This window comes from Canis lupus, chromosome 23 (assembly GCF_011100685.1).
Source record: "Canis lupus familiaris isolate Mischka breed German Shepherd chromosome 23, alternate assembly UU_Cfam_GSD_1.0, whole genome shotgun sequence".
In the NCBI taxonomy this organism is placed as follows: domain Eukaryota; kingdom Metazoa; phylum Chordata; class Mammalia; order Carnivora; family Canidae; genus Canis; species Canis lupus.
This window is the reverse complement of record NC_049244.1, coordinates 31,993,502-32,006,066: the sequence shown is the minus strand read 5'-3', so window position 1 is coordinate 32,006,066 and position 12,565 is coordinate 31,993,502. Positions and strand designations below refer to the sequence as shown.

General features: G+C 43.9%; 1 protein-coding gene across 3 annotated transcripts in view; it reads right to left on the bottom strand.

Moving 5' to 3' along the window:
- Positions 1–12,565, bottom strand: part of EPHB1 (EPH receptor B1) — a 474,596-nt gene that overhangs the window by 432,502 nt on the left and 29,529 nt on the right. The window contains exon 1 of one of the 3 annotated variants that reach the window (XM_038570948.1): positions 63–476. The exons of the other annotated variants lie outside the window; for them this stretch is intronic. Within the exon in view, the coding sequence (XP_038426876.1) occupies positions 63–120 (58 nt within the window). The 5' untranslated portion in view covers positions 121–476. Of the gene's footprint in view, positions 1–62; positions 477–12,565 lie in introns of those variants that run through there. 3 annotated transcript variants of the gene reach the window in all.

The window sequence follows — 12,565 nt, the reverse complement described above, 5'->3', positions numbered from 1 at the left end:
GCCGGAGCGGCCCCGGGGAGCCCGCCGCCCGCCGCCGCCTCGCTCGGCGGAGGCCACGTTACCTTCCATCGCGGCCGCTGCGGATGCCAGGAGGAGCAGCAGCAGGCAATCCGGGGCCATCGCCGGCCGGCGGCCCCCAGGCCGAGCCCGAGCCCGAGCCCGAGCCGAGGCGGCCGCGCGGGGAGGGCGCCGCTGCACTCCCCGCCGGTGGCTTCTCCGTATCCTTTCGCGCTCTCGCTGGGACCGGACTCCCCGGAGCGCGGCGTGGGCGTGGGCGGGAGTGTGCGCGCGTGGGGCGGTGCGGGCGCGCGTGGGTGTGGGTGTGCATGTGTGTGTGTGTGTTTATGGGAGAGGTGGGTGTGTGCGTGCGCGTGTCTGTGAGGGAGGGCGAGGGAGTGTGAGCCGGAGAGCGCGCGAGTGCGTGTGCGTCCTGGTGTCACATTGCGAGCTACAGCGGAGCCTGCGGGAGGACGGTGCCGGCCAGACTGACGGGGGAGGGCGCGGGATCCCCCACCATCGGCTCTCTCTCCACCCCTAACACCTCCTGTCCAATCAAGGAATCAAACCTGCAAAATTCCCCCGGCCAATCAGGCGCGAGCACCTCCTTACGCTGGCATTGTTAGTTTAAGAAAAACTTTTGCTTGCGAGGCTGTGCGGGAGGGCTTGGAAGGCGCTAGGAGGGGGCCGGGCTCCCCCTCGTGGTGCTCTCGGAGAAGCGCACCGTGCGCCCCGCGCCCCGCTCCCGACCGAGGCGGCCCAGCCCGGGGAACCGGTGCCGGTCCTTACCCTTCCTTTTAGCCCACCGGAACGGGGTGAGCTTTAAACAGTATATATTTTTTTTCTTATTTCATCTTACCAACACCTACCCTGACCACCCATTACAGTGCAACCCGAAGGCACACCCTATCCCTCCTGTTCATAGCACTTCACCTTCTGACCCAGTATGGCTTTTACTAATCAATTATGTGTTTGGTGGTCTTCCTCCCTCCTATTAGAATGGAGAAGGTCTCCATTCTCGGGATTCGTGTCTGTTTTGTTCACTACAGAATGCCCAATGCCTAGAGCAGTGCCAGCCCCATAGAAGGCGATGAGGTATATCTGTTGACTGAGCAGCGAGTGAGTGAGTGAGTGAGTGAGTGAATGAGGTTCAAAGAATGATTGGACGACTGCTCCAGTGTGTGCAGGGCACTGGATAGGCTTCATGTCCAACTCCCTGCTGCTCTAGTCCTCCATAAGTTTCTGGCGGGCTTTAGTTTTCGCTTCTGAGTGCATTCTATGAGCGAGCATGCAGAAGGCTTGACCCCAGAAGTCAGGTCAGGTGGGACACTAAGGTGGCCACACAGCCTGCTATAAAAAACACAGATGGAAGGAGGGGCTGCAGAGGGCTTTGCAAGGTGAGGCACAGAGAAAGGCCCTCTGATCGTGGGTGAGGCCTTGAGCATGGGTTGGAAGGACCTGAATAGGCAGCAACAAGAGGAGGGGGCCTTGGAGGTAGGAGTGAGTCCCCCAGGCCCGGCTCCCTTCCTGTCTCTGGACATAGTGTTCTAAATGAAGGACCTGCTTTGAGGCTGTAATGTTGTGCTGGAGAAGTATCCCCACCCCATCACCCCCACCCCAGAGCTGATGATGGCCCGGCCCTATGGGGTCAGGGAGGACCTGTTAGATGGCCCCCCTAAAAGCAGCAAAGGCGGCTGCCTCTTCCCCAGCAAGCCCTTCCCAGAGTTGTCAATGAGTTAACAATGGCCAGATGTGGTGACCCCTCCAGCGCTCTCTGCTCTCCTTCCCAAGCTTTGCTAAATCCGTTTCCCACCTGTGTGCAGAGTCTCTCCCTTGCTGTGCACCCCCTCAGTCACAGCCAGATTTGTGTCCCTGTCCTGACACCGCTTTGTCTCCCCCCCACTCTCATCTGCACTGCTTCCCTCTCCCCTCTCCCACCATCCCACCCTGACTCTGCCCCTGAAAGGGAGATCCATTCCCGCATCAGCCACCTCAACGCCATGCCAGCTGCCCTCTGCCCTGCCAGATACCTTGAATATGTCCCAACATCTCTGGAATAGTCACCATGGGAATGACCCGCCCCCAGTTACCCATCACTGGCCCAGATCCTCAGCACCCTCCACATCAGTGACTGCATCAGTGACCAGCAGGCAAGTCTCCCACAGCCCTCCCTTTCTGTGGTCCCCGTGTTCCTCCTGTCTTACTGCTTCTTGCTGACCCTCTTCAACTCTCAAAAGGAAGCCCCTTCACCACCTCTGTCCCTGGAACCTCTGCTCTCTAGTTCAATGGACAATTCCTTGGCAGCTTCACCTGCTCTTCTACCGCCTGCCCTCCCTTCACTTGTGGACAGATGGATGAGTCTCAGACTCTTTTCTCTCCTTCACTATGTCACAGACTTTTGACAGGCATGTCTGGCAGAGCTTGTCCTGCCACCTTCTTCCTCCCAGTGCCCTTGTCCCAAACCCATGAGCCTGTCCCAGTTCTGACCATATTCTTTCAGCTGGACAACTGGAGAGTCTCAGCCACCCAGCTTCTTTTCCTTCCCCCTCTAATCTTTCTGCACTCTGCTGCCAAACTAATCTTTCTCAAGCCAAACCTGATCTTATCTCTCCCCAGCACAGAAAACTAGTGGCTCCTCACTGTCTGCTAAAGAAAGACCAACCACTCTGGCAAGGCATCCAGACTTCTCTGCAGGCTCCCTGAAACCTGCCTTCTGGGCCTGGGCTGCTGAGCCAGCCTGATCCCCATACCCACACCCACACCCAGGCTCCCCTTCCCCTGCACCTGGCTAGCCACACACTCACCCACTTACTCAGCAAATATTTATTGAGTACTTGTGATGAGCCAGGCAGGCCCTGTGCCTCACTGTGGGGACTCAACATAGTCCCTGCTCGTAGGAAGGATACAGAGCAGTGGGGGAAGGATGACAAAGCAGCAGCAGCATGTAAAGCAAGGACAGTAAAGCAAGGCAACAGTTAAAGGGTGGTGGTGCAGTTAGACATGGTTGGGGGGGGGTGGCTTCTGGTTATGCATCCTTCTGCATACAAGCACCGTGCTGGACATTTACATACAAAACTGAGATGAAGTGAGTAGAGTTTCCCACCCTGCTTCTTGCCAAACCCCGCCTCTCCCTGGATGTCTTGATATCCCTCAGCTGGTCACCCCGCCCACTGTCTCATGCTCCATCTCTTTGGACAGTACTGAGTGGCTCTTTCAGACCTGGCTGAAGACAGAACTGACCATTGTCCAACCTCAAAACATCACTCCTGGAAGGACCCCAGCAGACCATAAGTACAGGGATCCCAAGGAGCACTCTGCCAGGGTCTTTCAGGCTATACCAGCCAAATTACACAAGAATCTCTGATGAAATGTCTTCTAATTTTCCAGGCTTCACCCCTGGGTATTTGAAGTCAGTAGGGATGCCCACAAATATGATTTCATAGCCCCCGCCCCAATTGATTCTGCCGCACCAGTGAGACTTGGGAGTCACTGTTCTTGCCCAGGTGTTTAATACCGTGCTCTCAGGTCATCTCAGGGGTTGGCCAAGTGGGGAAATACCTAAGTGAACAGGGCATGGGGCCTCAGACCCACCTCTATTCTAGCAACCTTTTGTTTTAGGGGCATCGCTACCAGGTTTTGTTTGAAGAAAGGGTTCTGTGACAAGAATAGGAAGAAGTGTGGGGGGGGTTAAACGAGAGGGTTGGATGGGGTGGGGTTGGGGCACTTCAGATCAGAAGGGGCGAGGACAACAGCATTGATGACTTTGAGAGCATGCTGATGGCTCAGATAAGAATAGCATCAGTTTAGGGCTTTTGTTAATTTCTCTAATAACCCAGGGGATTGACTTTTCTTGAACAAGTTAAATATTAATTTAGCTGTGCAGCAAATTGATCTTTCTCTTGCAATGGGTTGTGATTTGCAAATATCCCTGAAAACAGCATTGGTTGGGCAATCCAAGCCTGGGTGCCTATTTTCCCCAAAGCATCTCCTTGGCTATTTTGTTTTTCTCTCTGATGTCAAATGCTCACTTGTTTTCTTGATTAATCACCCAGCTATTTGGTATCACTAAATCACTCCTTCAAAGCTACACATGCTTGCCTCTGAGCCAGCAGCTAAGGATTCCCAGGAACCCAAGGGCAATTTGACCCTTCTTCTAGGGCTCAGAAGCCCTTCTGCTTAGAAGGTTTGGAGCAGTCACCCAATTCACCCTCACCTCTAGAGCGTCTGTCTAAAAGGTTGAAAAACATTTCTGGCGAGTACAATTGTACAACTTCTCTTGACAATTCTGTATGTTATAAAGCTATCCTACAGAAAGGATCTGCTCACCTCTAAGCTACATCCCCCTTGTTATAGTTTAAGCCTGTTTTCCTCATTCTCCCTAGTTGTGGAGAGTGTAGGCAAATAGTAGCCATCCTGAAGATGATCATATGGCTATCTTGTACATGAAAAGACATTAAGTTGCTCCTTTATCCCATATTTTTCTTTTTAAATATACTTAACTCCATAAATATAAGCTTTAGTTATACCCTCCGTGACCCAAGCTACCTTTACTTTGATTCTTGGGCTGCAAGATACATTTTCTTCAATTCTTTTTAGAGAAGCAGGTGAACCATTTACGAGTCATTTGAAACATTTTAACAAGAGGAGATAAGACAAATAACAAAAAGCTTCCTCTCCTTTGTTCTTTCTGTTTTAATTTTTTTTAAATTTATTTATTCATGAGAGACACACAAAGAGAGAGAGAGGCAGAGACACAGGCAGAGAGAGAAGCAGACTCCATGCAGGGAGCCCGACATGGGACTCTATCCCGGGTCTCCAGGATCAGGCCTTGGGCTGAAGGTGGCGCTAAACCACTAAGCCACCTGGGCTTTTGTTCTTTCAACAGGTATTGGGTAGCAGTTCTGGGTCCGTAGCCTTCAAGGTGCTGAGGACTCAGTGATATGTGTGGCCCAGCCCCTCCCTTTAAGGATCTCATGGGCTCGCTGGGAAGAGAGACATTGAAATGCATTGTGGTGCTTTCTGTACAAAATGGCCTCTGGCAAGCAGCTTCCAGCAAGCCTTTCCTTGCTTCTCAGGAACATGTCCCAGCAAACACAGACAAATATGAAGACTCACACTAACGAAGTGAATGAACTCTGACAGACAACCTAATTGCCAGGATGTGGAAGGAACTGACAATACTTATAAGGCAGATGAAACTGGATGGAGAACAACCTATCAAGAGCATGGATGACATATGCCAACTTCTCCTCTATAAGGAGAACCTGCTTTGAAGAAATAGGAAGATACGTTGTCATTCCCTCTCTCTCAATACCTGACTCAGATACCCAAGATCTGTACTAACCAGAGAATGGAGTAAATATTCTTTGTTTTGTTGCTTCTGCTTCACACCGAATGAAGAAGTTTTCCCAGGTCATCTTCCTCCCTTCCCCAAGGTCTTCTTATACCCAAGAAGAGCCCCAAAATGAGCAAGACAACTGGCCAGACAGATGGGCTGGTGAAAGCACAATGTATTCAGGATATGAAGAATGGCCAAGAGGCTGGAGCAGGCACAGTAATAACTATGGAAGTTGTGCAGCTTTCTGAGCATTGTTTTTCCTATGACACATTAGATCAGAGCACCAGAGAATCAGGCTGGTGGTTAGGGAAAGATGCCATCTCAGTAGAGCAGATATATACTAGATGAAGCCTGTTGGCAATTGGCAATTGAACATTGGCTGGCCCTCCAGTGTAGGTCTAAACAGATGATTCAACCATCAAGCAAGAGAAAGATGGAGGGCCCAAAGCCAATCCACTCATCTTGCCTAGCAAAAAACAGCAAGAACTAATGAATCTCTTACTTCTCAAGGAAAAGTAAAGAGGAATCAAGACACTCGTGGTCTGTTGGAATACTTCAGAATAAAGAGCAGGAACAGCACCTCCAGGACCAGAGGGAAGCATCCCTTTGAAGATGGTGCTCTGCACAGGCAGGAGACATTTTCAGGAAGCTTCTTGGCATGCATGAAGACAATGACATGTAAAAGGAACAAGCTTACAAGAAACCAGGTTAAGCAGAAAAGACAACAGAGGAGCACCTGGGCACCTTGGTGGCTCAGTGGATGAGTGTCTGCCTTTAGCTCAGGTTGTGATCCCAGAGTCCTGGAATCGAGTCCCTCATCGGGCTCCCCTCTGGAAGCCTGCTTCTCCCTCTGCCTATGTCTCTGCTTTTTTCTCTCTCTCTCTCTGTCTCTCATGAATGAATGAATGAATGAATGAATGAATGAAATCTTAAAAGAGAACAGAATGATAGAAGGGGAGGGAAAGAGAGTTTTCAAGAAACAGAAATGCTGTGTAGGGATCTAACTTCGCATTGGTATAGCAGGAAAGAGCAGATATGTTGCTGTTGAGCAATAAATGAATGATGTAGAAGACAGATTGGAAAATCTCTCCAAGAATGAATACAAAATGGACAGAAAAAAGGAAAACATCTAGAGAAAATACAAAACACATGGAAGACAGAAAACAGAGAACCAACACATGCAAAATTGTGGCCATACTTGCAAAGGCCTGGGGACTTGAAAGAGTCCCTAAGTGCATTATTAAAGGAGATACCAGTACAAATGCCATGAAAGTAGTGACAGAGCTATGAAGGAATAAACCTCTTCCTAATTGAACAAAAACCTGATAGTTACATCTAGGTAACATTTTTGAACCATATGGATATTTTAAAGAAATCTGACATCTATCTAAGGACACACATGGACAAACAGATCACCTACAGTAGAATAAAGATTGTTAACTTCATAACACTAAGGTCCAAAAGAAAATGCAACCAGAGCTATAGAGTTTTATAAGAGAAAATTTGTGACACAGAAAATATATTTCCAGCATACTGAAAGCAATAAATATTTTCAGGTCCCAGAAAACTTGCAACTGTTCAGAAAAAAATTTACTTGAAAATATATTCAAATGACAAAGAGATGAAATTTGGTGACAAGCAATAAAATCAATTAAGATAGAAGTCTAAATGTTTGCAAACTACTAATAAATTGAATTGAAATGTCAAAAATAGTCTCAATAAAGAATATACATGTTGTTAAAATTCTGATGACAAAATCCTAAATTTAATAACTTGAATTATATTAATTAAGAACAAAGAGAAGAAGCTTTTTTTTTTTTTTTTTTTTTTTTTTTAAGAGAAGAAGCATTTAAGGAAGGGTAGCAGAGCTATGTGAAATTCCCTGTTCACGTGGGTGGGATTCAGGGTAGGGTTTTTTTTTTAATGCTCGAATCTTACAAATATTGAAATTGCTTTAAAATAATTGAAGTTGGTTTAAAAACAATTTAAATAGTTAAAAATTTTTATAAATATACTTTAAAGAAATATATATGCCTTTGAAAATCCTGAAAAAGACAAAACCAAAATATACCCCTAGATTTTTTTAAAAAAAGAATTGAAATAATATTTAATAAACATAATGAAGTTTAAACAGTAAGAATATACGGGAAGATAATCACTTCCAATAACAAGTATAAATGAACTGACTTGGTTAAAAAGACTCAGGTTGGCAAATAATAATAATAATACCGAAAACAAAGGGAAAAATAAATAGTAAAAGAATAATTCTCAATCATGGTAATAAGTTAACCTGCAAAACTTCTTGCTAAACACAGCTAGAAAAACTCAATAATGTGTAAAATAGTTTCTTCTCAATATATTGCAGAGCTCAGAAGAAGTATTCCCAAAGGGCCTAGAAACAAAGAAGTACTAAAATCCCAAATAGTAAATGTGGGAGCTTACACTGCAGTGTGGGTGGGGATTAGTCCCTGTTCTGGGAAATCTAATAGCTTGAATTTTAATGTATATCAGTTGGAAACAAGGCTTTGAATGAATGCAAGGCAGAAAGTTGGAACAGGGAAGGGAGGGGGCGGGGGGCGGGCCTGACAGGCTTAGTCAGTTAATCATCTGCCTTCAGCTCAGGTCATGATCCCGGGGTACTGAGATCGAGCCCTACATTGGTCTCCCTGCTCAGTGGGAAGCCTGCTTCTACTTCTCCTTCTGCTGCTCCCCCCTGCTTGTGCTCTCTTTCTGTCTAATAAATAAATAAAACTCTTTCGGAAAAAAAAATGAAGTATTCCCTTTACAGTTAAGGAAAAAGAAAGGATGCCTGTTCTCCTTGTTGCTATTCAGCATTTTCTTGCAGGTCCTAGCAAGCATCCTAAGACATGAAAAAGAAATGAAAGCCATAAGGAAGAAAGAGAACCAACAGGAAGATTATCACAAACAGTAAGATTATTTATCTAGAAAACCCAAGAGACTATACAAACAGACCAGTAGACCAAGCATAAGAGATGAGCAAGTTTGCTGGTTGCTTCCCTAAATATCTACAGAAAATAATATGTAATACGTAATAATTTTTAATTAGAACAAAAATTCTAGTATCTTGGAACAAATTTAAATAAAGCTTTAGAAGTCTTGTATGGAAAAAACTATAATACTTTATTAGGGACGCTTGGGTGGCTTAGTTGGTTGAGTATCAAGTCATGATTTTGGCTCAGGTCATGATCTCAGGGTCCTGAGATGGAGCCCAGCATCAGGCTCCATGCTCAGCAGAGAGTCTGCTCAAGATTCTCTCCTCCCTGTGCCCCTCCCCCTGTTCATGCTCTCTCTCTCTCTCTTCCTCTCTCTCAAATAAATAAAATCTTTAAAGTCCATGTAGGTAACGAGGGAGATACATTATGTTCGTGGGTAAGAAAACTGATGGTAATTCTCTACAACTTTAAATATAAACTTAATACAAATACAAGAGAAGTACCCACAGTATTTTTGAAGAATTCGACAATTTGATCCAAAATTCAAAGGCAAAAGGCAAGAACAACCAAGACTATTTTGAAGACAAACAAAATGGAAGGCATAATTAAAACAATATGGAACCAATGTAGGGATTTAGGACCAATGTGTATATGGAAAATCCATGTCAAGAAGAGAATGTTAACAAAATACTGGAAAGAACCAACTATTAAATAAATGTTGCTGAGACAATTTGAAAAAAATAAAATTAGGCTCCTCTCACACCAAACACATTCAATTCCAGCGGATCAAAAACAAATATGAAACACAAAAGTTTCAAAATATTCTTGAAGAAAATACAGGATAATATTTTAATGACATGGGGTGGGTGGAGGAGAATTTCATAAACAGGACACAAAAAGCACAAATTACAAAGGAAAATACAGACACATTTGACTGTATAAAATGCAAAACTTTGGTACTAAAAGATACCATAAACATAGTGAAGCCACCCACACCAGTGGGAAAATATTTGCCACCCATTTAATTTAAAAAGTATTAACATCCAGATTGTATAAAGAACTTCTACAAACCATAAGAAATAAACATTTTTAAAAGTGCTCAAGTGCTTCCTTAGGCAGCACATATAATAAAACTGAAATAATGTAGATAGAGATTGGCATGGCATCTGCACAAATTCATGAAGTGTTCTTTATTTTTTAAAACCAGACAAAAAAGGACAAATATTGTATGATTCCACTTACATGAGATATCTCAGGTAGGCAGGTAGATTAGAGGTTACCCGGAAGGAGGTATGGGGAACTACCCATTGCTCAATGGGTAGAGTCTCTGTTTGGAGTGATGAATGGGTTTTGGAAATAGATACTGGTAATGGTTGCATAATATTGTGAACATACTTAATGTTACTGAACTGTACAGTTCAAATGGTTATAATACAAATTTTATGTTATATATATTTAACCATAATTTTTAAAAGCGTCCGATATTCAAAAGAGAAAAAGATCTGAATAGACATTTCAGACAACAGCTAGAGTTGGTAGGAGATAGAGCAATGGGAGCTTTCATACATTGCTAGTGAGAGTATCAATCGGTTCAAACATTCTGAATGGGAGTATGGCATTATTCAGTGAAGTTTAACATGTGCTTTCTTATGTATTAGAGTAAGTACAGGCTACCATAATGCAGATACTAATGATAAAACAACTTAAAGGTAAAGAATGTATTACTCTCTCATATATCAAACCCAAAGTTTACTGTCCTGATCAGTGGGACAACTTTGATCCTCATGGTCATACAGGTAACTGGTTCTTTCTAAGTCATTGCTCTACCAATATGTAGGACTCTGTTGTTTTCTGCAAAGTTGAAGTTGAGTCACCACCACGTTTGGGTTTGGGGCCATAGAAAGAGAGAAGAGAGCATGGAGGAAGTACACTCATTGCTTTATTATTTATTTATTTATTTATTTATTTATTTATTTATTTATTTATACTCATTGCTTTAAAGTCCTGATCCCAAAGTAGCAGAGTGGGAACTCCTGAGATTCCATTGGTGAGAACTCAGTCATGTGGCCACATCCAACCAAAATGTGGCTGGGAGAGAGGTCTGGTTGGACCCCATGCGGGCAGATGGAGAGAAAGGATTTGAGTGCACAACTGGCCATCTCCACTACACTCTACAACTCAGCAATTTCACAGCAGGGTACACCTTAGCAGCACTATGCATGTGTGCACCAAGAGTATACACAAGGAAATTCATTGATGCGCAATTCCTAACAGGCAAGAAAAACCCAGGAAAAAACTCAAATGTCCATGATTGTGAAACAAAAGAATAAATAAAGTTGGGTATATTCTTATCCAGGAGCAAAAATGAATGAATTACTACGGCACTATTGGGAAGATGCTCCTAAGGCAACATCAATATTCAACTGAGTAGTAGTTATTAATATTTAAATTGTGTGTCTATACATGCATAGATACATATATATGTAGTTCTAGTCATTATTTTGTATATATTTACCATAGTAAAACTAGCTCCTCAAAATGAGGTAGGTATAATTTTTCACCCAACAGGCTGGTAAAAACAAATGTTTGTTAATATTAAATCCAGGCAAGGCTGTGGGCAGATGGACAGTAAAAGTGTAAATCGCAGTTTTATTCTGTGGGGCATTTTGGCAGTATCTAAGAACACCTAAATTGGGCATCTCTACGAATTGCTGTTTCGCTGATCAGCACTAACCTGGAGGAAAAACCATGGAGGCCGTGTGCAGAGATGTTCAGTGCAGCAAATCTTAAAATAGCACAAAATTGAGAATAACCTAGATGCCATTAATTAAGGAAAACACTAAGCTCTGATCCAGTCATACTACTAAGTATTATGCAAGTATAAAAAGAGTGATGTGCAACTTAATGCGAGGAGGTCTCCAAGACCCAGGGTTCCGTGAAAAGGCAAGTTACAGAAGAAACAAGAGAAAACAGTATCAGGTTTCCCATAGGAGTGTGTGTTCATACATGTGTGTGTGTCTGTCTTTATCTGATTGTGTGTGTGCATACTTTGTGTGTTTTCAGTTGCTTCCAAAAAGAATTTGCCACTTCGAAAGGCCTACCTGAGGAACAATTGTTTTAAAATATTAACCTTAGAAATGTTCTTAAACCAATAAGAGGCTTGGCCGGCTACCTCAAACTTGAAGGATTGAATTTTGCCAAAAGTGAGACGTAGAAACCACCATACTAACTGTTTCCATGTATTTTTAGGAAGGAAATTTTTTGGGTTTTACCATTTTTTAAAAAAAGCAAGTCAATTGGATGAGTCCAGTAATTGCCCAAAGCCTCGGTTTACCCATCTGAAAAATGAAGTGAGTATATATTCTGCTCAAAAGTCAGTTAGCAGGCACTTGAGAGTGCACAATCTGATCGTTTTCTTTATGAAGTGCTATATGTGGTTGATCAAGGAGAAGAAATGAAGGCAATTTATCTTGCTCTTCACAGAGAGTCCGAGGTATGAAATGCTAATCATTATAACAAGAAATACAGTCCAGATCAAAATACTGTTAGATGGTCACACAACTAATTGGAGGGAGAACCAAAGGGGACTTATTAATGGTAAAATCCACAAGTGCTTTTTGAGGAGGTCAATACAAAACCTTGCCTTTTTTAACAGCTACACCATGGACTTGATAATGCAATAGGAAGCATGCTACTTAAATTTGTGCTTGTCCCTTTTCGCCTTTGAAATCTTAGAAAAAATAGAACTGAGGATGGTTGGGTTTTCTAGTGATTAATAGACAAGCCACAGACTGGCAAGTTTGGCTCTGATCTCACCTCATCTTAACCCAGTCCTGATTCCCCAAATAGCATCATCATGGGTGCCATGGCTTGTCTGTCTGTTCCTCTTCCTATCAGTATCATGGATGGTTTCACAGGCCTTAAAAACACTCACCTGAAAGCTCCTTCATCACTTGAAGTAACTGGTCCCTATCTCCACACCGTCTTGACAGCCACCAGCATCAGACACTGCCCCACTTCTATGATTTCCACCTCTGGTAATTCCCCTCTTGGACCAGGACCTCCCAGGCTAGCAGCACCCCCTCCTCACCCCCTCCTCACCACCACCCTATAGCTTCAACTTCAATCCATCTGCTCTACATCATCCAAGGGCACTAGGTACTCTTGGCTTCTCTTGTCTCCTAGTTCAGCCTAGACCCCATGGTCAAGCTATGTCAATAAAGCCAGACTGACTACCAAAGACTCTAGAATTGAGCTTCCCGATATGGTTCTCATT